The 26,789-nt window shown below is 32.5% G+C and overlaps 2 protein-coding genes across 6 annotated transcripts; both read right to left on the bottom strand.

The window, feature by feature from the left end:
- Nucleotides 1–403: 403 nt before the first annotated feature.
- Nucleotides 404–10,531, bottom strand: LOC137808613 (probable apyrase 7). 3 transcript variants are annotated; one of them, XM_068609808.1, is made up of 3 exons: nt 8,149–10,531; nt 1,395–1,725; nt 404–918 (listed from the first exon to the last, which is right to left on the bottom strand). In XM_068609808.1, the coding sequence occupies exons 1-2, from the start codon at nt 9,962–9,964 to the stop codon at nt 1,418–1,420; spliced, it is 2,124 nt and encodes a 707-aa protein (XP_068465909.1). In that variant the 5' UTR covers nt 9,965–10,531; the 3' UTR covers nt 404–918; nt 1,395–1,417. The 3 variants fall into 3 exon arrangements, with proteins under 3 accessions (XP_068465909.1, XP_068465910.1, XP_068465911.1); XM_068609809.1 differs by having other exon boundaries at nt 404–910; XM_068609810.1 differs by lacking the exons at nt 404–918; nt 1,395–1,725 and adding an exon at nt 7,122–7,347.
- A 2,351-nt stretch (nt 10,532–12,882) lies between these two features.
- On the bottom strand, nt 12,883–22,016 carry LOC137808612 (WAT1-related protein At4g19185-like). 3 transcript variants are annotated; one of them, XM_068609807.1, is made up of 8 exons: nt 17,937–18,066; nt 17,688–17,868; nt 16,796–16,858; nt 16,578–16,694; nt 16,132–16,417; nt 14,678–14,833; nt 13,734–13,885; nt 12,883–13,195 (listed from the first exon to the last, which is right to left on the bottom strand). In XM_068609807.1, exons 2-8 carry the CDS (start codon nt 17,831–17,833, stop codon nt 13,003–13,005), a joined length of 1,113 nt encoding a protein of 370 aa, XP_068465908.1. In that variant the 5' UTR covers nt 17,834–17,868; nt 17,937–18,066; the 3' UTR covers nt 12,883–13,002. The 3 variants fall into 3 exon arrangements, with proteins under 3 accessions (XP_068465908.1, XP_068465906.1, XP_068465907.1); XM_068609805.1 differs by lacking the exons at nt 17,688–17,868; nt 17,937–18,066 and adding an exon at nt 21,763–22,016; XM_068609806.1 differs by having other exon boundaries at nt 17,688–18,066.
- Between the last annotated feature and the right edge of the window lie 4,773 nt (nt 22,017–26,789).

Below are 26,789 nucleotides of genomic sequence, written 5' to 3'. Positions count from 1 at the left end.
GATGAAGTTATATTTTATGTAATCTCTTGAGATCTCAGTAATCAAATAGAGTTAATTACATTTTGGAATTAGAATTTATAGACCATCTAATCTTTTTCCCTTGTCTATATATGAATTGTCATATATAATTAGATTATAATTTCCATGAAGTCGCAATTGCTTTGTACAGAAGATTCTTATTAGTATTTTTATTTTTTCATTACGAATTTTACTATGTTGAAGATGAATAAGCAATTTTCAAAACGTAAAACATTTTCAAGAGCTTCCACGAAGATAGAGTTGGCTAGCATCAAAAATCAATAACATCTAGAGCAATTCTAAACGTAATGAATGCTGTTTGCTGTATAAATATTCAAGCGGAACGCTTTGCTTCATATGGAAAGTGGGATTAACGTCTTTACGATGAAGAAAAGGGGGTAAGTAGGTGGTTGCATAAGTGAAACTGGATTCAATAGCTTATTTGACATGTAAGATATGAGCCTTATACTATATTACAACTTTTCTTAGAGCTTTAACTTTTAGAGCTTCCCGGTCATAAGTCCCCTCTGGAACAAGGGGAGGTTCTCTGTAGTAATGGAGGTTTATTAGTCTAAAAAATGGTATGAAAATAGTCACAAATGAATAGATCTCAGCAGTTTGAAGAGCTTCTCGCTGGCATACTTTGATGCTTCATTCATCATCAGAAGGCTTAAGGTCACCGGGAAACTGTACAGTGACTGCAGAACATGGAGACTCGGTAGCCACTAAAGGAGAGTGGTAAGCAATGATGGAATAGGAACTTGTTTGTCGTGCTATGCATCTTGTGGAAGAAATCAGTTTAGAAGTGTCATCCAGAAGATGTAAATTATAACGGAATTAAAGAATCTTGCCAACTCTTCTTTAGCCCCCTTGGTCAACTCCATGACAAAAACTGAAATGCTGGGACACGTATCAATGTTTTACAATTTGCATGAAAAATTTAGAGAAAATTAATATACAGAAGTGACTCAAATATATCTTTTTGTGAAAAAAGTATCATTACAGATGACAAATGACAAGATGTTCAGGAAAAATGCCCAGAAAATTTTCAAGTTGGGCAGTCCAATTCAATTGGCCTACAACTCATGTCAAGCCATAAAATTCGTTGCTCATGAACAACAGCATTTACAAACATAGGAGAAATGCGTGGAAATATTAATTAGTATGGTCAAGAAATTTGTATCAATAACTTCAAACATATAGAAAGGACAATCAACAAAAAAGAGTATGCATGTGTGTTTTACTAGAATTTACCTATAACTATTCTGATGTTATAAAAAAGAATGCCTATGAAGAATTGGTAAAGATAAACCAAAAGGAAAAATGTTTTGTTTATGAAAACTGTAACTTTGAAGAAGATATCAGTGTTAGCATACCAAAGTTTTCAGAAGATCATCCCCTAAACCTTCACCATATGCGCCTCAGCCAATGAAGAATGCAGGTCTTCTCGAGATTGAGATCTCCTACTCTGCAGACGCATCTGACTTCTGTTGGGTGACCAGAATGTCCCTATACTACTGCCGTCAACTTGCATCTGCCCTAAATTGTTTGAAGAATAACTATGCAAGACACTACTAGCTGATGGATGAAAGGGAGATTCCATCAGCTGGATGTTGCCACTGTTATCACCAGGACCATGCCCCAGGCTAAAGGCTCTATCCTGTGAACCTGCCGTTCTTGGGCTGAGTGGGGTCTTTATTCTATCCCCTGCAATACCATAGGTACACACAATGACTTCAAAGCTCGCTCAATCACAAAGAAATATTACCAAAAAAGAGTACACAGACATTCAAAGTATCCAAAAGCAGGGTTGATTCTCCCTGCACCATATTAACTCAAATTTACACCCAACACACTGATGTGAAATGTTCGTTTTGCCCTTAATGATTTAAAAAAATTTGTTTTCTGGATATTCATATCCGTAAGTCAAATCACAAAGTTTTGGATATACAAGTCTGGAATTAATATGTCACTTCCAGATTTCGTCATCCGGAAGTTTACTTGGACAACATAAATGACATTCCGGATGCCAAGATCCGTAAGCAAACATAAATGAGTTTCGAAATCCTCAACACCATTTACAACACACCATTCCAGATATGAAGATATGAAAATTCAGAACTCATAATTCACTTCTGGATATGGCCATTCGGAAACTTAAATGAAGTACGAAAATGACTTTCCGGATATCGAACAATCACATCTGGATTTCTACATCCATAAGCAAAAATGAAGTCCAAGGGCAATGTTGGATTTTAAATTTTATGTTGGTTGCATCTCTTAAATGTTATGGTGCAGGGAGAAATTGCCCAAAAGCAGAAGCTCAGCAATCATTTCTAAAGAAACTAAAACCAAGCATAGTATCTGTGAAAGTACATGATGCACGCTTGTAACAATTGCAAATGTTACATCATCAGCACGTATATAATTAGGACATATCAATTGCAAATGTAAATTACAGTTTTTCAATCAGTATCATTTACGGAGGGACTGTTCACAACATCAGTTCATAGCCATAGCATCTACCAAAGATTCACTCCAAACATTAATAACACATAAATTATTCACTCCAATGATTCCTAAAACAACTTGCGAAGCATTACTCTTTTCCCTATTATAACGAGACTCACAAAATAATACTACTATGCTACAGAGTATCATCTTTTAATATTTTTATCAGAGTTAAAATAGTAAATTTATTTTTATATAATAACTGTCTCTGTAGTGTCTAATTATGACTAAGCCTAGTGTCCAAGTCATGTCTAAGCTGACAAGAAAAAAAAGTAATCATACACAGGTGTAGTGTCAATAAGTGTCAGGCGTGCAATGGTGTTGGAAGCATTATGAGACTCCAACACCTCATGGAGGACCATAGAAACATCAACTCCGACATGGCTAATGTGTAAAATATACAACAACGCATATATATAATATTTATAAATTCATTCAGAATTTAACTGAGAATATTTATACATTCATCATCTATGATATTAGCCTTTATAAAAAGAACACTGCAAAGGAATAAAAGATCATTTCACAATGCAACTCTTACAAAAAAATTCCAGGAAAAACAAGATCATGTCATAATATTTCATATAATGAGTCTCACTAAATAAATATAAAGTCATAATATTTCTAGTTCTCCCAAAATTTTAAAAACCTAAAACAGATTTTGTGTCCTCCTTGGTCGTCATCTATGAAAAACATAGCCTCTAGTTCCAGTTCATCAAGTGACAAATTAGCAGCTTTACTGGAAGCAGCTTCACAATTATACGTAAGTTGCTAATGTCGTAGTATAGCTTTATAAATACAATAAAAAACATAAAGGAGTAGGCTTTATAAATAAAAAGGAAAAAGAAAAGCATTATTATCAGTGCCTTGCAGTAGAAAGCACAACCAGGAGCATAAGCACAATGAATGACATGCTCCTGTTTTTCCAAACCATAGGAGATTAATAAACACAAAAAGAAAATAATAAGGAAGCAAACCTGATGACCACAATACAATAAGCCACACAGAGGAGGTGGCAAGAGTTGACAGCGAAGCCAACAACAGAGCGTGCACTAGGGAAGGAGGAGGGATGAAGGAGAAGAACAGAACAGAATACTGCAGAACGGAGAAGAAGGATTTTGTGCATAAATTGTTTCCTATTGATGCAGTTTGTAACTTAATGCAATGGATTTTGATTTTGGTGATTTGTTTTTTGACTTAATCAACACAATCTCGATTGAAAATAAGATAAGATTTTAAATTTAAGTTGACAAGTCAGAAAAAATGGCATCCCTACATTTGGATCTTGCAGTGATGCATCGGACTTGACTCAGAAGTTTTGGAAGTTTTGGGCCATGTCAATGTCCGACATAAAAATGATTACAGACTGGCGTGCAAGTTGTTAATCATGAATCAGAACAGAGCAGATCAGCAGACCTGCAAGACATGAGACGTGGATGCAGGTGCATAGATCAGCAGAGGATGCCTGCGAGCACTTGGTGTGCCAGAAAAACACCAGGCATGTAAAAAATAACTGCCAACGAGCAGTGGTCTAAGGGTTGGCTTAGTGTTTGTATTGAACAGAGGTCAGAGTTGGCGTTGAATGAAGAAGAAGGTCTTTGAACCTATAGGAATCTTCAGATAAAATAAAAAAGAAAAAAAAAATCATGAAAGCATATGGGTTGGAAAACTCAGAAAAATGGGCAAATATGGGCTTTCATCCCTCTGCACCAACAACGGCTGCAATTTTCCATAATATTGGCAGCAACATGGGCACACAACACAAAAACATGAGGTGATTAACTTCTTGTAAGAGAACCGGTGGCTACATGTCATGATGCAATGATGTGTGCAATCAAATGTCTTAGCCAAATCATTATCATGGTTTTGGAAATGCAACTCCAATAAAGGGGAAATACAAAGAATAAGTAAATTACATTCCCCTTCCTAGAGAAATGTTTAAATTACACTTCACCCCACGACTAGAGATATGACTAAATTATATTATATTATATATGGTACAAATCTTACTTTATAAGTCGGATTTGTAAGGTTAAGTTAAATTCCACTTTCTAAAGATGGTATCCAGAATTATTCAAAGCATATTCTAATAAGGTGTTGGGCGTCATGTCACCAGCTATCAAGTTCTCTCTCATGCTTGATATGTCATGAGGACCTGTGTTGATAAGCCTACATTGACTAGAGATAAGGCTAAACTATTATATATAGAGCTAAATTTGTAAGGTTGACTTAGGTTTAAAGTTCATTTTCTTAAGATGGTATCAAAGTGAGTCTATCCTAGTCAAGTTTGTTGGGTCTCGTGTCACCCGCTATCACATTCCCCCTAGTCCCACGCTCGAGATGTCTACTCCTTGGTGTGAAAGGTGTGTTGAAGAGCCCAAATCGACTATAGATATGAGCAAGTTATAATATATAGGTGGGGGCAAATCATCCATCTTATAAGCTGATTTTGTGAGGTTAAGTCAGGTTTAAATCCTACTTTCTTAAGAGAATATATCTTAGTTGAGTTTAAAATAAATGAGCATTTTAGAGTGTTTTCTCATTATAATTCTTGACACGAAAGCTAATTTTGAACATTTACTACCAATTTTCAGACTTCAAAAGATGAATAAAGATTTTAGATGAAATTCTTAATTTGATAGTAGAGATGCTAATATTTCATTCCACCCTGTCAAAGACTGTAGTAAATAATAGATGTTCAAATTTAGTTGCAAAGAAATTGAAAGGTGTAGAAAAATAAACATCATAGGGAGGCATATTCATAGTAATTCACTATTGTTACCAGGTTCATCTACATTAAAATGAAACAAATCCATCTCTCACGGCAAACAATAGTGTATGTTTTTTCCAAAAAAAGAGAGGAGAAAAGAATGTAATGAGTCCTTTAAGGAAGGAAGTATAATTTACTCTGAATATTTGACACAATAAGAACTGGGAGATGCACTAAACTAAAGAACCCCAAGTTATTTACTTACTAGGCTGAAATGAGGCAGCAATTTTTCAGAAAAAGCTTTGAACTTATTCATATATAGGGTTTGTTTACAAATTTGAATAAAAAAGAAAGCTTGATTGACTTCAATCCTTATAATGATACCACCTTCCTTCTGTAACAAAATTGAAAGTGTAAATATCATATGCTGGCAATACCAATCTAGGAAGGTTGGGACAATGTTCTTCTCAGATATTAAAAGTTCTTGAATTTGAGCTAGGCCTAACTCAATTCCAACAGCTAACTCATGACATAATCATACAAGAATTGTCCAAGACATTGTAAACTATACTTTAGTCATATTTATAATTGATGTGGGATCTGAACACATATCTCACGGTTAGGATTGACATTTGGAGAATGGAGATTGTAGGACTGAACTTTTCTATATTGTCCAGGTAGATTGCACTGGGAAAGCAGTGGGGAACGGGTAGTTTGATTTCTTCTTTGGATAATTGAGGGTAGCTGAATATTGGATCCAGGCTCCAATATCATCTTGAATTTGAGCTAAAGCCTAATTCAAACCCAAAGCTATAATTCATGAGGTGAGGATAGGATTGCCTAAGCCTTTATAAGCTCTACTTATCCATATCTATGATCAATAAGAAATTCAAGAGAAGTTAATTTTGTTTCATATACTGGAATGCTAAGGTGCATAAAGCATAATTGGATTTGCATCACTCTAGGTTAACCTGAAAAGTAAGAAAACTTGACACCAATATCTATTCATAACAGTCAATCATCAAGTGTACACTCCCATACACAAGATAATTTATACATACATTTTGTTTCTACATATTTGTTTAAGTTGCAGAAATTTCATGTTATTACATTAAATACATTTATGGAGTCATCAGAAATTATAAGTTGTGTGCATAACACTGACAAGGAAGAATGCTACAAGATTCATCTATTCTGTTGCGTTTTCACCAAAAATAATCTATTTGTCCTAAGCACAAGCATCGACTCTAATATAGCCACAAGGCACAACACGAACATCGACACTACTCCAACACAATTAAAGTCCAAAATATACAACACTAGCAAAGTGCATTTGTATGTGTAATGAAACTAAGCATAAACAACACAACACAATATTTAAATTGATAATTCAGATTTGATTGAAAATATGCCTCACGAAATATTTAGCTGAATGTTTAAAAAATTGAATATCTATTTTTTCTATAGCATCATTAAATGTCTATCCATCAGATGTCGATGGACTCCATTCAAATGTCCAAGCTATTCAAGATGTTTGCTTAAGTGTCTGAGCTGAGACAACAATATATTATTTTACTTAAATGCCTAACGAAGAGTGTCAGTCTTGTGTCAGAGAGAGGTTAGAGTCAAAAACATGTGTCAGAGAGAGGTTAGTATTAAAAACATGTGTCAGTGGGATGTTAGTCTCAAAAACATGTGTCAGTGGGATGTTAGTCTAAAAAACATGTAGAACACTCAGACACCTCGAGCAGGAGGAATGTATGTCAGATTATTAAGAGAAAAAAAAAAGCATTTAGGTCAAGAGACTTTGAACTTGCTATTTACTGATACCAGATAAAGGAGGAGAATAATCAGCAAAGGAATCGATAGGTTATGGCTGAAGAAACATTATTTGCTACCTTTTTTGACTTAACCCTGGAGGGAATTCGTGCTTAAGAAAACATCTATCAACATTATGACTTGTGTGTGACCACAAATGAGTGTATAGCCTTGCAGAAACAGATTTTGCAGGAAAAAATTTGGCTCGGCCATGACTTTGAGAAAGAGGGAGCTTTGCTTGTACTGTGAGAGCTTCTGGATCAGGTAAATGCCAATTTGGAGTTGCTGTTCTGTAGAGTCACACACCATAGAAAACACCTTATTCAAAGATGAAAGGACTCCACTAAAAGAATTAGATACTTAACATATATGTAATTTTCATTGAGGCCATGGAGAAAGGATAAGACACAATCATGCTGGATGGTTTTAGGGCGTTGCAGCAACACTGAGATGGAACAGCAGGGGCAGGAATTGGGTGGACGTTGCCCCAAAAGTATTTCCATCTTGGTAAAATAGGTCACAGACACATCAGCTTGTTCGAGAGAGCATATCTCATTGCAGAGATGAGAAATACAAGCATAATTGCCCTGAGAAAAACTATCTTTCAAATCTTGTCATACATTGTATAAGCTTCAGTCATCCAAATGATGATTGTAGAAATTTCGGTTGAAACTAAATGGTACAGCCAAGAAAGAACTAAGCTATTGCACCTTTTCCATGATAGAGGTGACTCTATTGCTCCTGGTTTCTTGATGAATGCATATTTGTTTTTCATTTTGAGGGACATGGACATAGCTTGAGCCCAGTTATAATAATTTGATCCATCAAGAATGAAGGAAATGAGAACCAAAAAAGGGTTCTCATTTGGATGGATATAATACGGACTGGAGGGTTCAAGAATGGCAGAAGAAGCAATGACCAAAGAAGGAAAAAGAAGATTATCGTGGAACAGGTGTGAATAAGAGAAAATCATCAAAATCAATCGGAATATGTTTATCAATGTGCATGCTTCCATGTGTTTAACTTATTTGTATTGTAAGTACGTAATTGGATCATCAAAAAATCAGATATCAGTTGTGCAATTAGCTTACCAGAATTGATTGGACTCCACCTCTGAAACCGAAATGGGGATGGGATATTAAGGCCAGATGCAGTGGACCCACCGTTATGCCTGAAAAATGGAAGATACTGTCTCCGGAAAAATCTTGGCATCCAATTGACAACCCACGATAAAGCACAAAGCAGAAGAATAAACGAAAGTATCAAAATGGGAATAAGAACAAGTAGATTCATCTTCATCTGAAGCAAGTCAAAACCACGAAGGCCAAACCTAACAGAATACGACTTCCCAGCTTCCAACAAAGCCACTCCAAGTGTCCAAGTGATACTTCCAGAACCAACAGTTATACTCTTATCAGTAATGTGCAAACCCTCTCTAAGCAATGATGCAATGTAAGGCGCCCGAAAGCAGTACTGCTCAATAAAGGGCTGAGGAGCAACACTCTTCTTTGCAACATTCCATCTCTTCTCACAGAATTCCCTACCCTTCTCCAACACATCCTCAAGCGTGGCTTCTGCACTCAAGTTGAAAAACCTATACACCACAAAAAACCCAGAAATCACATAAAAATGTCCCATAGGGCGAGGCAAGTTATGCCGAAGAGCACACGGATGAATCTCACAATCCAGCGCAGGACTGGCATCACTCCATTCAGACAAATTAACAGCAACCTTGGCCAGCGCGTTACACTTCTGCCAATTGGGCGCGCCAACAAGAGTGACCATGGTCTTAATTCCTGTCTTCTTCCCCGACACATTCCCATTCCCCTCAACCTTAGGACTCTCCCCTCCATTCTCCAAAGCACCACAATGCGAGCACGTGTAGCGAGCCTTGTACCCAGACTGCAAGCAGGGATGCTTAAGCTCCAGATTCCCCTTCATAACATCCGCAATACCATACCCAAACTCCTTGAAAACACGCGCAACAGACTTATCAAAGGCCTCATTGAGGCCATAACCAGCAAGGGAATACGCAGTCAAATGATGGTTCACAGACCCAATCCTAACATACAAACTAGTCTCACTATTCAAATGCTGTTGCTTATTACCCTCAAACGTGACCTGCAAAGAAGAACCCCCCAGATCAAGAGCACCGTAGGTTTCCTTCTGGGGCTCCACTCCGAGAATGCCACTGTCATAATTAAGCGCAATCCAACCAAAGTAAGCTTCCTCGGTGCCGGAAATGATCTTCACCCAATCCCTCCGACACACAAAAGGCGAACCTTTCAGAACGTTCCACGCATTATCGAGCAGCCACTTGGAGTCATCGAAGGGAAGTCTCCGGACCCCGGCGGTGGCGTAGAGGAGCAGGGAAGTGGACCGGTGGGAAGGCTCTGGAATCTGCTTCTGCGCCCATTTCAGAAGCGGTTTGAGCGCGGTTTTCAAACCGGTCAAGTTGTGGAGGAGTTTGTCGAGGCCCGGTTCGGTCTCCATTCGGTCGTAGGCGCGGCCACTGGCGGGGTCCTTGCGGAGGCCGTCTTTCAGAGATTGGATGGCGATGGGGAGGTTGGTGGAGTGTGGCTGTTGGACTTGGGCCTTGTAGACGTAGACACGTGTCCCGGTGCTGCCGCAGTCGAGAACGACGTAGTATTTGGGGGAGGCTTGGTGGGAGTAGAAGGTGTAGAGAAGGAGGAGGAGGAGGAGGAGGGCCATGATCGCGATCGGGGCGAGACATTTCCGGCGAACCGGGGTGGGGAGTTGAAGTGGTTTGGTTTTGGAGAAACTTGCGTTGGATGGGTCTCGGAGAAGGCCATGTTCGGGGTCGATGTTCCGGTAGGAGGAGAGATCCTGAAGGGAGGCGGAGATTCGGAGGTTGTTCTTGACGCCTTGTAGTTTGCCAAAGATCATGTCTCTGTGTGAGGGTGTTGGATTGGATCTGGGTTGGGGTTAATGGTGCATGGTGGTTGTTGAGTTGAATGAGATCGGAGAGAAGAGGTAGTTATGTTGGGTAGTGTCAGTTTGAAGATGAAAGTGCAGTGAAGACGGAAATGGAATATACGCAGATCTCTCTGCACAGAACTGCGTCGTTGGTGAGTGCAAAAACACACACCACAACAACCAAACCGGTTTTTTCTTCTCCTTTCTTTCCTTAGTAGGCAATTTCTTCTTACACCATGTCAATTTTAACATGTATTCTATAGTTTTTTTAAATCTCTAAAATTACCCTTATTTCTGGAAGAATAAATAAAATTCAAAAAAAAAAAACATTCCGAAACACAAAATTAGAAATGCATTTTAGATAAAAAAAATTTAGAATCCAAAAATGTGTTTTGGAAATTAAAATCCGGAATATTTCTAGATAAAAGCTTCTAGGAGTAATTTTTATTTACACTCTCAAAGTTATTTTCGTTATTTAAGAAGGGTATTTTTATCATTTTTAATAACAGATATGGTGTATGGAGAAATTGCCTTCTTAGTTTTGCTATTTCCTTTAATTCTTGGGCCATATGGGCTTAATTGACCCTACTTTAAGGCTCATTTCTCTACATTTAAAATTAGGTTTTTCTCCCTGCACCATTAAGACATTCATCCAACAAAAAATTTAAAACTCAACATTGTCATTGACTTCATTTTTGCATACGGGTGCAGAAATCTGGAAGTGATTGTTATATACTTTAGATTTTGATATACAAAACATCATTTTCGTATTTCGTGTAAGCTTCCGAATGTTCATATCTGAAAGTGAGTTATGAGTTTTGGATTTCTATATTCAAAATGATGTGCTATAAATGGTGTTGAGGATCGAGATTTGAAATTCATTTATATTTCCTTACAGATCTTGACATCCGAAAGGTCATTTATGTTGTCCAAATAAGATTTTGGATGATCAAATCTAGAAATGATATATTAATTCTAAACTGCATATCGAAAACTTCATAATTTAATTTACGAATATGAATATGGAAATTCTTTTACTTTATAGTAAAGATAAAACAAATACTTCACGTCAGTGTGTTAGGTGTTTTTCGTTCGCATGGTGCATGGAGAATCAGCCTAAAAAATACTCATATTCTTACCAAATTTTTAATTTAAATCTCACGTGATTCATATTGCTATTAGGTCCAAATTTGGATCAACTTTAGGACACAGAAATCTTGGTTTTTTTCTTATCTTTTTATCTTCTAAGTTCTAACTTAAACTTCTGATAACTATATTTTGGCCCGTTAGACTTTAAACAAGTTGTTATTTCATGTTGACATTCAAACTTGTTTTGCTTTGTCTTTTTGGTCTCAATTTAAGGATATGTCTGTCAAAGCTTAACGTAGACTCAGAAGACTGAGTCAAAGCATTATTATGTGAAAGAGTAAAACAACGTTTTCATCATATGTTTCTTTTCAACCATTCAAACCTTCCATTTCAAGGGACTTTGGACCTATCAATAATCACCTAAATAATATATTGTTCCAATTTCAACTCTATACAAAAATTCTAATTTTCTCATTTAGGATTTAAGATAAAATGATAAAATCCATTTCCAATTTTTGCTCTTTAATTTATTTCTTTTTCTTTTTCAACCTTTCATATCGTAACCAACAGTATTTTGAACCAAAATTTCTCTTACCTCATCCTTTTGGAAAATTACATTTGTTTTTCCATTTGGGGTCTCAAGTAAAATGATCAATTTCATAGTATCTGTTTCACCTTTTCTCTTTAATACTATTATCATTATATTTTTTAGGCTTCTTCGTATCTTAATTAACATTATTTTGACCTAAAACTCATTTTACCTATGTTTTATTGGAAAATTAAAATCCCTTGCTTTGGGATCTAAGGTGCAATTATCAAATTAATGAGTCCCGTTTCCATTTTTAGTTGTTTAATATACTTTTTAATTCATTTATTTTCATAAGCTTCATTGCCTAAGCTTTTTGGAATATTGTAGTTTCCTGATTTGGGATCCAAGTAAAATAATCAAATTGATAAGGTCTATTTTCAATTTAATATAATTGTATTTTTTGCCCGTAAAAAATGTGATAAATGATCAAGTTGATATGTCATTTTTCATTTTCTTATAATGTCTTATCTATTTTGTTAAGACCTCTCATATCTATTTTGATTAGTCAGCCATTTTGTGAAAAATAATTACTATGAATAATTTATAAAATTGAAAATTATGAAAATATTTTCGGAGATTCATAAAAATAATGTAATTTTTTGTTGAAATATTAGTTTGGTAGAAAACTACTCCAAATATTTATTATAATTTTATCCTAATTAATCAATTAAAAATCATTTTACCATCTAATAATTATAAAAAATAAAAAATAAAATAACATTTTGCAGTCAACAGACCATATAACAAAAATTTTATCAGATGAGATGATGGTAAATCCACAGATCATTATATTTCTAAATTTTGTATATTCATTTACTCTCTATATTTCTTCGTTTTTCTAAATCATGCCCAAAGAAAATCCTTATTTCACTTCGAACTCAATCCTTATTTACTGGTCAACACTTTTCTGAATTTCGAAAATATTTTTATAGAATAATTTCATTTTTTGAATTTATTTTCTAAAACGTAATTTTGCATTCTGAAATTACTTTAATAAGATTTTGATTTTCAAATTTTATTTTAGAATTTCATTTCCAAAAATACAATAAGCTATTCTAGATTTAGATTTCCAAAATTTATTTTTTGAATTTTAGATTTTCAATTATAGAATATAGGGTAATTTTTAACCATACTAAACTTATTTTAATAAACCTATTCTTACAAAATAGAATAACCCCTCTTTTACATAATTTTTTCTTTCTAATTTGACCTCTAATGGTGATTTAAATTTATTGTTAAAAACAATTCTTATGAAATCATTTTAAGATGTAACCTAGTGAACAAAGAATTATGAGAGAACTTTTTACATGAAAATCCAGAAATGGTTCCGTTAATCTGAAGGCTTTGGGGACATGGTGGGGGGGCCTGAAAAAATGTTAACTCTATAAGAAGTCTTGTCATGGATAAGTGATTCAGAGACCCGAGAGCCATGAGAAATAACTGCAGCAGCTGCGTGTCTTTCTCTATAAGACGCCCAAGTAACCGCATACAAACCAATAATGATCAAAGAACCCCCTAAAATGCTGTTGTCACCAATAAAGAAAAATAAAAACAATAAGAAACTTGAAACAATACAATAAACTGTTCCAGGATGTCTCTTCTGGAATCGTACAAAACCTAGTCACCACAAGCTTTGTAGACAACAGATGCATTCTGATATATAACATGATCAAGTTCTTGTTGGACAAGTTCTTAACAAATGAGAGCTCATGCCATAAACTTCATCTTGAAATTTACTAAATGTTTTTAGAACATAAACTTATTTCAATAAACTACAGAAAGAAGCTTACTGAAATCAACTGAAAACAGTTTATAAGAACCATAAATATATTTCATAAGTTTAAATAAGCTTAGTAAAAACTTTTTCAAACACCAACAAAGTAAATATGACACATCACACCCTAAACAAATTTTGCACAGAAAATAAAGACGAGTTACTTATTGAAGACAACTATGCATCTTTTCAGGAAATAAAGCATATCGTGCTGCCTTTTGGAAATAGCATTAAAAGTTGAGTTGGCTAGTAAAAAATGCATCAATAACTAGGAGTAATAGATGTACCTTCCCATGTAAATTGGAGTTCCAAGAAAAATTCTAGATAGGAGAGCAGAAGCTCCTGGTTGAAGTGGGTTATAAAGAGCAACCATGGCTGGCCCCAAGATCTTGTTGCACCATGTAATCAGTCCATAATTAAGGGCAGATGCGATAAATCCCTGAACAAATAAGGGAAACATCTGTCAGACTCTTACATGCTAAGAATCCTCCAAAGAAATTTATTAAAAGTTGATATAAAGATCATACTTGAATTGAGAAACTGAATTGAGAACTGTGTATGTATTTCCTATTCTGACCTCATAAACAATGAGATCAGTTCATTTAGGGTACAGAGAAGGGCTAACTAACTATACTGAGTTGGCAACAACAGCTTAACAAACTGAGAAACTAACTTTGCTGAGCCGGCAACAGCCAAACAACAGATTAACTAACTGAGAAACTAACTTTGTCGGTAACAACTAACAACATCTTAAGGAAATCTTATAAAACTGCATGCATGAACAACGTCTTTTCATTTTCCTCAAATGCAAAACTTGGTATGCCTTGATAAAAAAATACACAAGTGAGTATGCTTCCATTGTAAAGCTTCAAAGAGAAGCAAGATAAACTTGCTAAGGAAGAAAACTAAATTGTGTTATTATTTGATGAATTTAAGGATACAGCAGTATTATACACAGTGAGAATACAAGGTTCAGAGTATTTGGACACTAACCAACTGACTAGGCTAACTAACTAGAGAGAGGAAACAGTAACAGTGCTCATGATAGGAGCCTGTGAGCCCTTTCTTAACCACATACTCAAACAATTAAAAAAATAAAATTGGCATTTGAGGTGTTCAAGAATGAAACCACACAAATGTTGAATAAAGAAGATGAACTAAAATTATCAGAGATAGATAACTAATAATGGCTCATAATATTGAAGGTTGATTTGAAGTTCTAGTGACTCACAGCATAAATAACAGCAATTGTTTCGGACTGTGTCAATCTCCAGTCAGTTGACTCGTTAGTTGCAAAGAAAGATGTAGTTACCATCAGAACAGCTCCAAAGAAGTATGAATATGCCGTGACAGATAGGTTTGCCGGATACTTTTTTAACAGTGGAGCCTGGAAATATTTCACAATAATTATTAGCACATTTTTCACATATAATAGAACCTAATATCATAAAATTGTTAAAAAATTTAGCACACATAATTCATTATATTCCTTCTCAATTCTTCTCTTCTCAGCATGGTATCAGAATGATACTATTGTCCGTGACTTGTTTTGTCACTAATCCATTCAATACTATCCAATATGTAACTTAAATCCGGTTTTGTAAGATTGACTTAAGCTTAAAGTCTACTTTCTAATATGGTATAAGAGTCTATCCTAATGAGATTTGGTGGGCGTATTGTGTCATCCGTTACCGGACTGCTAACAGATCACCCACAAATATTCAGTCTCATGTTCGAGATGTCCATTCCTCGCTTAAATTTCATTTTGTAATAACTTTGAAAGCTTAAATGAATGATTGATGAATATTCCTTTCAATAGAGGTGAATTTTGCTAGTAGTAGCCTCGGAAAGGTGTTGATGCTAAGGAGATTAGTACAAAAAGCACTAGTTGTATAAATTTTTGTTGACAACATATGCTGCCGTTTCCAAGAAACCCATGGGGTTACCTCTTAAAAGAAACAAGGAACATTCAATCACCATTTTTGAAGGACAAGACAAGGCGTTGTGAATGCTTGACCCTACCACCACCCAAATTATCATAAAAATGAAATACTATCCACCATTAGTATATTTACAAGATTCTAACAAAATTAATAAATACTCATTCTTCTTGTTTATGAAGAATCTAATGTTGTTGGTTCTTGTTCGTATGTTACTATTCCAATATTTCATCCATAATAGAGCCTTAACCATGGCTCTATTATTTTGATTCATTCATTTACTTTCGAGAACCACTTTTTTAGTTGTCATCCAAGCTTGATCTTCTTGTTCAAACTCAATTTTCACGACAGTTTCAAAGTACTCAATGCAAGGAATCACTTCTTACCAGCAGTCTCCACAACTGTCTTGGTGTTGCTGCAAGCAGCTTAATAAGATGAAAACAGGTCTAGAGGGTTGAAGCAAGTCAAGAGGGTCTCACCTGGTTGATCCTGAAAATTGGACCAGATCTCTAAACATAAATGGCTTAGAGGATCACTTACAGGTTTTCCAGATGAACCATCTGGTTCACTCCACTATGATTAGTAGAGAGCATAACATCACATGTGTATAATGCATGGAATTGGAACTTAACAAATAAGTATCAGTTAATAATAGAGATAAGAAATGACAGTGATCACTACCAGTTTTTTTCTTAATGCTTCTTGTAGTCAACAATCATTTGAAGAATATAAAAAAGAGAAGAACCTGAATGGTTAGAAAAGCAGCCATGCACATGCAATTCCCTATGAAGCACAAAACTCCCAGATGAAATTGATCAAATCCAAGATCCAGTAAGCCACCAATTAACCATCCAGAAGGCTCTGGTTGACCTTTGGCACTTATTTCACTGTGTGATACAAAGTCTGTTTCTGAATATCCTATCAATGGCGGACCACGGTACAAAACCATCAGTACAGCACCTGAAACACAGGAGAAAGTTCCTCCAACCTTGGCCAAACCTTCATATCTTAGCAAGTTCACTCTTTCTGTACTGCATGAATAAGTTTATCAGGTGCACATTACTCTATGTCCTGGTGTATCTTCATTTACTTAATGTATAAATTCCAGTGCAACAATAGTGGGGAATTGTGTGTTCTAGAAAAAGATAAATTGACAAAAAATAATGTAGAATTGAAGCGAGAGAAACTGACCCCATCATCACAGCCAATAGAAAAGTAAAGACCGGAGTGGCTGGCTGAACCGCAGCAGCATAAGTTGGACTAGTATAGCTTAAGCCAATAAGAAACAAAAGATGGTTGCCAAATATCCTGATCATTAACAAAGAAGCCAAATTACCACTGCCTCAATAAAACACTAGAGTTCACGCATAACCAATAGAGAGAATATGTGACTATATCCAGAACCTTACCCAGTCAATCCAAGAAAGAAGAATGACAGTAGAAGGCGTTTAGTTATCGGTGGCCGTGTACGCCTACAAACCAGACATGATTAGGATAACGATGCATTAGAAGTAAAGCAATGACGATGAGAAATGGGTATAAAAGTGTAGCAAGTTAAAATTTCATTTCTTAAGTTTGAATATATATATATATATATATATATAATATAGCAGTAAAGCACAGTTAAATGAGCAAAGAAGCATCATAAAATTAGCTGTCATCTAGGCAAAAATTGACCATAAGTATGAGCATTCCAGAATCAAACTTGAGATGTTAACAAATTAACCTCGATCATGATAACCCTTGGTTATTAGTTAATTACTGAAACATACTAAAAACTATAACTCTAGATGGAAGATAGGTCTAAATTTTAGGCATAGATAACTGTATAATTTGATCCAATTAAACACACCCTACACAGAGACACCAAAAACCCTGACATTTGGGAAAACTATATGTTAAATTACCTCTAAGAAAATAAAAATGTTAACAACACACACTTTATTATTATTAGTATAAATTTATGAAAAATTACAAATCTGTGAGTTTCACTTCTTATTAATGAAATTCACTGGTGAGTTTGTATTCCCAATGAGTTTTGACCAACAGTCGCTAGTAGATTGCAATTGTGTTAGAAATCGTGCTGACAAAATAAGAAGTAACGAAAGAAAGTAGAATTGATGACAGAAGTATAAACCGGGGACCAGTATAACACCGAATCAATGATACATGCATTGCAAAAAACGCATTGAAAACAACACCAAAGCAATCAATTCACTTGCCCCTTTCAGATAAACGCCAACATTCGAAGCGTGTGTGTGTGTGAGAGAGAGAGAGAGAGAGAAAGAGAAAGGAAGGTACTTTTCACGGATAAAAGCGAGGGGAGCGAGAATGGCGAGGGCAATGATATCGCGGAAGACGCAGAAGACGATTTGGTTGACTCCAACGTTAAGGGCAACTTTGGTGATGACGTGATAGCCTCCGTTGAATAACTGCACCATTGCCATGGCCGTGTGGGCCTTCCATATCTCACCCCCTGACACTGTTGCCATCACTATTAGCTTACAATTTATTAGATTACAACTCTTTCTACAGAGGGACACAATTCACCTTCAAGATTGGGGTTTCGTTGAATTCAAACCATTGAATTCAAAATAAACTATGTTGAATTTCTTATGCCAGAGGAAAAGGGCCCCAATCTCTAAGCAACTCCATTTTCTCTGTTGTTCTTATCGAAGTCAATTTTCTATTATTATTTACTTTATATTTAAACCGGGGTGTGTTCAATTTTTTTTATGATATGAAAAAATAAAAATTAACTCCATAATAATTATTACTTTATTATGATATTTATTAAAGATAAAAATATTTATTAAAATTATGCAAACGTATCCATAAAATATAATTACAATCTTTAATTAAATTACAACTACTCTCCAATTGAGTATTTCTCTTAGGATTCTTAAATGAGTAAATAAAAAACTCTAAAATTTTACATTTCATTAGTAATTCATTTAATAAGTTATAATTATTGTATTTATAGAATAAATGAAATATAAACGTAAGATTTTTTTTATACTATTATTTTGGAAAATATTTTTTAATAATACAATTTAAAAATAAATAATTAAGTAATTAGATTTTATTTAAAATGCTACAAACAACAAAAATTGTAGAATTATGACAATATAAAGCTATAAGTTAATGAAAAGTACATTACTAAAATAATAAATGTGGGAAGTTTTAAGAATTTAAATTAATAAGAGATTAAAATAAATTTAAAATAAGAATTGAATGGATTTTGATTTGATTCTCGGAGTAATAAGAAATAAATAAAAATAGTGAAAGTAAATAAAATTGGCTTCAGGAAGAGATTATGAGATACAAAGAATATAAGAGAAAAAGAAAATTAAAAATACTGTGAATAAAAAATTTGAAACCATCCTATTTATATAAATATTAGCAAATAAAAAATTAAAAAATTAAAAAAAATATATATTGTATTTGATAGGAAGCTACTGTCATTCTTCCACAAATATGTTTATGGACACAAGATCGTATAATAAAACATCATTATTCTTTGTGATCTAGAAATTCAAGAGAAGAATTATAATTCAAAGTTTATTGGATCTTAATGAGAATATTCGAGTGTATTAAAGTGTAAAAGCTTCTTCACTTATGAAACGGAAGTTTCTAGAAAAGAATAACTGATTACTAGAAAATTATTATATATATTTTGCAATGATCTTGTACTAGTACTTAAACGGGGAGAAAGAAATAGAAAAGACTAATCCTAATTGTTTTGAAAAAGTGGTTAATAGTTGAAAGGAAGATACGTAGAGATTGTTGCAGAAACCTAGCTAGACTAGTAGGCTCAAGGTTGAAGCCATATTTGCAAATTCTCCTTATATTTTTATATTTTAACTCTACCATTTTCAATATATGTTAGGAATTTTGTTCTCATTATATGTTAGGGTTTTGTATTGATAGAGAGTGCTTGGGATATTATTGTTTTTTTTTTTTGGAAGAAATAATCACATCTCCTTATATATACACATGTTTTAAAAGATATTATTTTATTTTATATAATTTAAATTATTAATTATGTTTTAATTAAGTATATTTGTAGGTATTTGTTTGGAGTATGTATTAATGACGAGAAATATGATGTTTATGGATTTATGAATCCCAATTAATTAATCAAATGGAAATAGGAAAGTTGAAACTCATACACACATCACAAAGAGATTGATTCTTCCTACACCATATCAATTCAGATTTGCACCCAACACATCGACGTGAAATGTCCATTTTGTCTTCAATGATTTAAAATTTTTGTCTTTCAGATATTCATATTCATAAGTCAAACTACAAAGTTTTGGATATACAAATCCGAAACTAATATGTCACTTCTAGATTTCACCATCCGAAAGCTTATCTGGACAGCATAAATGACCTTCTAGATGTCAAGATCCGTAAGCAAACATAAATGAATTCCGGATCTCAATCCTCAACATCATTTACACCACACCATTCCAGATATTCGGAACTCATAACTCACTTTTGGATATGACCATCCGGAAGCTTAAATAAAATATGAAAATGACCTTTCAGATTTCGAAATCCAAAAATCTATAAAAATCACTTCCCAATATTGGCATCCGTAATCAAATGTGTGAAAATGGCAAAATGGGGTTTTAAAATTTTCTTTGGGTGCGAATCAAAATTGATTGGGTGCAATAAGCAATTGCCCATCACCATACATCACAAAGTGTATACAGAGGAAACATACATTATATTTTTTCACTTACATTAATGAGTAAGTACAATTTTTAAGTTGTCAATTATTAGTATTTCATCATTTAATGTTATACAAAAAAAAATTCTCAATGCAAACATCATTAACATTTACTTGTGATATCTCCTAAATGATCACACTACTACATGGTTCTTCTCATTGCATAATAAGTCACTCATATACCTCAAGCAAAAAGTGGAGTGGTAATTACATTATTAACTTATCTATATATATTATTTAAATGTCATCTAACCCTAACAAGTTTTTTTTTATTAATTAGCTCATACACTACTGGATATACCATATTGAGAGGTTGACAAAGTAGAAAGTCCAAGAAGATGACATAGTCACACCTAAAGGTTTTAGTAATTTTCAATATTAATTTCCTATCTTGTGAATATCATTATTAACTTTTCATTAATATTGGATTGTAGTGTAATAAACAAGCGGGAGGGTATAAGTGTAACTGCTATATAATGTAATGGTTGACAACCATTGTAAGAGCCGGAATTGACAGAGATGAGGACTATGTAATCATGTTTCACTAATTGTTTATATAAAACTATATGTGGTTTATAAACTAATTTGAACTTATTTCATGATATAGTATTTTATGAATGTTCAATAATCAACATAGTTAAATCATATGTTGTTAAGGTTTATATGATTTAGTATATAAAATTTTTGACTTTACATATTACTTTATAATTTTGTTTGATTCATTATAAATTTTGTTTTAAAAGTATTTATAAGGTTTTTGCATTATTATTGAATCTAGGCAAGGTTTTAAACAATACAAGTTAATCAAGAAAAAAAATGTAATAAACAAATTGAAAAAAAAAACTCACATAAATGATAATTTTGACTAAAATCGTAGTCTATGAAATGCAATAGACTACTGTTTTAACTATATAATCGTTTTCTATGTGAACATTTTGTCATATATAACAAAAGTATATACAATATTTCAAATAACACTTATCATTTACTTTTATATTCTTTTAAATGCTCACGTATTAATAGACATGATTCAAGCAACAATTGTCTCTTTGTATAAAAAAATATAGACAACACCTGCATAAATTATGATTTTAAAACATCTGCTACCTATTTTAAAAACCATAATCTAAACACATTTCAATCTAACTAAATTTAAATACGCTATGGACTGGATTGATTGAATTTACTTTGAGTCACCAGTTAATTGAGTTAAATATATGGTTAATGAGTTCTTAATTGGCTTAATCTTATTAAACCATACCTACAAATAATAAAATAATTGACATTGTTATTTAGAAAATGTGCTATGTTATTCATGACATACAAACTACAATCCACTTAAATAGAAATATGCAGCAGAATAGTCTAAAAGATTCGACTTAAGTTCGTGGTAGTGGATCATCAGAGCTGTTATGATAATGCATACATCTATTGATCGATTTAAGCACAGAAGAATGAAGATATTTGTATATCGTGTCGCTAATAATAAACTAAATGGATCAGTAATCGATCATCTGGTTCTTGTTCTTGATCAGTCCAAAATGAAAATGGAAGCAAAAAAAATGAAGCGCAATCGGTTACAGAACATGGTTGAATGTTGAAATGCATAAAAGAAAAGTGAGTGAGAAGGAGAAGAACCTTTCACGGATATAAGCGACGGGAGCGAGAATGAGGAAGGCAATGAGATCGCGGAAGACGCAGTAGACGATTTGGTTGATGCCATCGTCAAGAACCGATTTCGAGATAACGTGATAGCCACCGCTAAACAGCTGCACCATCACCAACGACGTGTGTGCTTTCCATATCTCCCTCCCTGAAACTGTTCCCATCACTACAAAATTCTGGTTTGAAACTCCGTTGAAGCACAAATATCGCATGCTATAAATAATAATTAAATAAAAAAATTGAATAAAAGTAAACAAATGTTATCATTTCTGGTGCTGAGGCGGCGGCTCAATTCCGTGTCTGCACGGTTGCACCACCAATTACTCTAACAACTTTTCTTCCCTAGTCCATTTTTATTTTTATGTATTATTATTACCTCGGATACGGTTTTTATGTATTTATTAAATTTTTGATAATTTTGATATAATTTTTTTATAAAAATATATTATTTTTAAAAAAATTCAAATTTATTATGATTATAAAAATATGAAATAAATCATTTTGAATATCTTTCTATTAAAAAAAATTAAAACATGTTTATACAACATAAATCTTTATTATCAATTTATATAATTTATAATTATATAATATATAGATCTATGTTACTTTTACATTTTAGAAATTATTCGTATCTCTTTATGTATCAGTATCAGTATCTGTATCAATGTCTATACAACATAGATTATTAATATAATCATATAAAAATAATTAAAATATAAACTAAAGTTCACAATTTTTTTACGTAAACCTATATCCATGTGTAAAATCTATAATGACCAAAAGGATATTTTTAATTTCATAAATATATGTTGATAATATACACGTATTTTAGTTACATGTTTGTTAATGCCAAAAATCATAACATCCAATAATTTGTTTACGTATTTTAGCGAAAATTTTATTTTGACATTTATATTTTTTATTCAAATGATATTAAATTTGTATAATTTATTTGGATTTATTTATATTATAATTTAAAATTACTGTTTTATTTAGTTTAAAATTTATTTTAAAATAGTCTTATTTCCAATTTTAAAAAGTATAACATGTTAATGGATATTAGTGAATACCAATTAATATCCTGATATTTACATTCATAGTTAAAACTAAAAGAATTATATATTTAATAAGGAACTTACATGGAAATATAATTAATGCTAATAAATGTAATGCCCACTAGCCTAACTTTATGTTGACTATCATTCAAATTTATTTATATATTTATGTATAAAATTGAGTTCTCTTTTTCAGTTGACTATCATTCAAAATTCTTAAAATATATAATGGATTTTTTTTTATTTCTTTTCTTTTACTTTAGTGATCATTGTTGTTAACAGAATGTGTCTATTTTATACACTCGAAAAGGTAGTACTTTTGTACGTATAGCAAACAGCAACATGATTTGATTGTATAAATTTGCGAGTATAAAAGAAACATGTTATTTGGATTGAGTAGCATATATGATTGATATAATAGTAATGAAATTTATTTTTAATTGTAATAAAATAAATTTAATATATTGGAGAAACAAATATAAAAAAATAAAAAATATTGATTATATAAGCAATCTCATTAATTATGATCTTCGATAATAGAAATATTTTTTTTTTACCTGGTCTTAAATTAATTTATTTGTTTTGTTATTGATATGATTAGTATTTAGTTTTTTACTCTTGGACCATTAATTCTTATTTCACACTACATGAGACTCAACTTCATAATCTTTTTACATGAGATTTAAGAAAAGTAAAATGGAAGTAATTTTAAAATTCATACGTTAAAAATGATAAATTAAAAGTTAAGTTGTAATATATATATATATATATATATATATATATTAATATCGGATATTTTACACAGATAGGTAGTTCTATTTGGATTTTTCACGTCTCCAACCTTTTTTATTTCATTATTTCATGTTCTTCTAACTACAATTACACTCTAATATTCAAGTCAAATATAATATTATAGATTATATATTAAGAATTAAGTATTCATTATCTTTTATCCTTTAAATAATTTTGTAACTAAAAAATATTAAAACTTGTCCCGAATCCTTTGAAAGGACTTGACTTTTGAGGAAAGAAATGAAAGAGAAAAAGATTAGAATAAAGGGAAATTAGGGTAAGAGAATAACAAAAATGGGTGTGACAATAATAAGCCTTTGCAAGCTCACTTCACATGCCATGTTAAAAGCTGAAAGCCCAAACACTCATAATGAGTCTCACAATTTTGATATGGGTAAAATAATTGTTTATGAAGTTTAAAAAATTGGGCCGTTGTGATCAAAAGGAAAATTATATATAAAAATAAAATTGTAAGATTTAATTATTATTTTTGTAAGGTTTTTGAGGATCGTATATGTGTTTAATCTTAACCACTCTACGTGATTTTTGTAATGATTCATGTTTAAAACTTAATCTCCAAAAATCTAGATTTATATGTATAGAGGGTCTTTCTGTTGAAAAGATTGATGTACACATTGTACACTCTCAACCAAGTAAGTATGAAAGATCTACAAAATCAACTTAATAGATTTTATACACAAATAACAAAACAAAATGCACCTTTGATGTTATCAACAATATTATCCCATAGAATCCTTATGGAAAATATGGTGTGATTTGAAAGGAAAATCTCCAATGTATATTACACAGTAATTCCAACTTGCAAATAGATTCTCAAAACAATTATGACATGAACCTTATTCAAGTATGAAAATTTTCATGTTTTGAGAGAAAACCCTCATTTAAAGGAATTGTGGAATTTCCTTTAATCCCTAATTGATAAGTTCTTTGTCCATATGAATATAGATGAAAATAAACATTTTGTTTTGTTATTATTTTATTTGAGTTAAATGTGTTGTCATTCTTAACTCAGTCACATTGATTTAATTTTATATATTTTTTTGTTTTAATTTCTTATAAAAAAGTAATATCATTCATTAATAACAAAATATTGACAGTAATTTTTTTTTTTATTTAATCTTCTTCATTATAAAATAATGTACGAAAGTTAAAAATATTATCTTCGTTATAAAATAATGTACGAAAGTTAAAAATATTACCTTATAAATTATGGTGATCGAAAATATAAATATATTGTAAATTTATATATCTATTTATGTTCTTAATAAAGATGAAAATTGTTCATACAATATAAGAGACCGGATATTTCCTATCAAGTATCTTCAGAAGAGTGGGGCATCTGCAAAGACACATCAATGCTTAAGTCAATTGGGATATTAAGATGTCTGTGGATTTAGAACTAGAAAAGTCATTACCTTTTACTGTATGAGTTCTTTTCTATTTATAGTTTTCTATATGGTCTTTCTACTTAATGATGTTAACTCATACCCAACAAGTTTTTACTGATGTATTAGTTCCTAATTTGGATTAACTAATTATTCGACGAGATTTTCGCTATACGAAAAGATTGAGTGATTTTTTGTCTTATCGGTCATTCAGCCCAACAAATTCGGGTAGGACAAAAACTATTTAGACATTAAAAATGAAAGTAAAAATGAAGGTGGGAAGTCTATAAATTGATTTATTTTGATTGTTGAGGTAATTCAATAAAACAGTTTGAATAGAAGCATTAAAAAGGATCAAAAAGCAAGAAAAAGGAAGTTAATAGTTTTTTGTTTGAGATAGTAGTAGGACATGATATGGATTGTACCCAAAAACCATAACATGATGAGGGATGGGGATATGGATATCTTGGAAAGATAACATTGCACTGCTCACAACAAAGCTAATGAATCTTAGTAGCAAAATCAAATCAGAAAAAGTGAGATATATTAAAATTGTGAGTTGAATGAGTAGAGAATTATGGTATGGTTTTGAAGTGTTTATAGATCATTAGGGCTGCGAATGCAATGATGGGATGAATTAAGATATGGAAAGCTGCGTAATCTTTTTCTTTCCAAATTCCAAATATCATGTCATGTGCCCCCCACTTATGAATCACTTGCAAGTTTTGCTTTTTCTACCTCTCTTTTTCAAAACCTAGGTAGCACACTAGATTTCAATAATGCACGTTAACATCTCCTAGATTCGTGATGAATAATGTTGTTCATGTTTGCTTTGCATAGGTACCAATTCATTAATTGATCAATGATAGCCAAAATCAAAACATTCCCTTGGGCATGGGTGGTGGTGGTGGTGGAGGATCCAAAATCTCTTTCCAACAGCAAAAAGAAAAGGAAAATCCGAGGAGGAAACATTTCAAGATGAAACAAAACGCACACGCGTGTTTCTGTGGGTTCTACTTTCACAAACTTTTGCAGTGCTATCTGGGATTTTGCCCCTCATTATTATTATCTTCTCATCCATTCCACACATAAATAAACACATATTTAAAAGAAAAATAGTGATGATTCTGAATTTTTTTTTCTTGATTCAACCAAAGATTTCATCTGCTTATCAACTAAATTTGTTTCAGCATATTTTTTTTTCTTTTCTGATTGATGTATTGATCTGAGAACTTGTGAACTTGTTTGTTTTTTATTAAGAGTCTGATAGTTTTGAGTATGTGAATTTTGTGATGTTTTCTTTAATGGTTCCTGATGGTTTTGAGTTGACAACTTTTGATAAGTTTGTATAATCTTTCTTCTAAAAGGAGTTGTTTTATAAAATGACTGGTTTATATTTATTTATTTTTTCTTATCGATAAAAAAAATAAAATAACTCACAGACGTCTATCAAATAATGCTCCAACATTACAGGGAGGAAATGACACACCATATCTATCCCTTGAAATATCAGAAAGTATGTAGCATGATGCATGAATTTCTGGCTCAATCAATTGCATGTGTTGAACAAAACTCTAACGCACTACACAAACATATATATCACCATCCCTTTCCTCTCCTCAACTTTACCAGTATCATAGTGCCACATGTTCATCAACCTCCTTTATAAAATTCCCGTTTCTTTTCTCCTCTTTCTATGCATCAATTAACTCATAAAGAAATTAATCTTTTTCCACTAACAAACACC

The sequence above is a fragment of the Phaseolus vulgaris genome, chromosome 3, assembly GCF_000499845.2.
Source record: "Phaseolus vulgaris cultivar G19833 chromosome 3, P. vulgaris v2.0, whole genome shotgun sequence".
NCBI lineage: Eukaryota > Viridiplantae > Streptophyta > Magnoliopsida > Fabales > Fabaceae > Phaseolus > Phaseolus vulgaris.
Note: the sequence above shows the minus strand (reverse complement) of the source record. Positions and strands in the feature narration are given on the sequence as shown.

Coding starts and splice junctions, on each gene's coding strand:
- LOC137808613 (XM_068609808.1), bottom strand. CDS start 9,964: ATGATCTTTGGCAAACTACAAGGCGTCAAGAACAACCTCCGAATCTCC. Junction 1,726..8,148: donor GTGGAGTCCAATCAATTCTG/GTAAGCTAATTG, acceptor ATGGTATTGCAG/GGGATAGAATAAAGACCCCA.
- LOC137808612 (XM_068609805.1), bottom strand. CDS start 22,001: ATGCGATATTTGTGCTTCAACGGAGTTTCAAACCAGAATTTTGTAGTG. Junction 16,859..21,762: donor GTCGCTTATATCCGTGAAAG/GTTCTTCTCCTT, acceptor TCTGGTTTGTAG/GCGTACACGGCCACCGATAA. Junction 14,834..16,131: donor CTGCTTTTCTAACCATTCAG/GTTCTTCTCTTT, acceptor AAATATTTCCAG/GCTCCACTGTTAAAAAAGTA.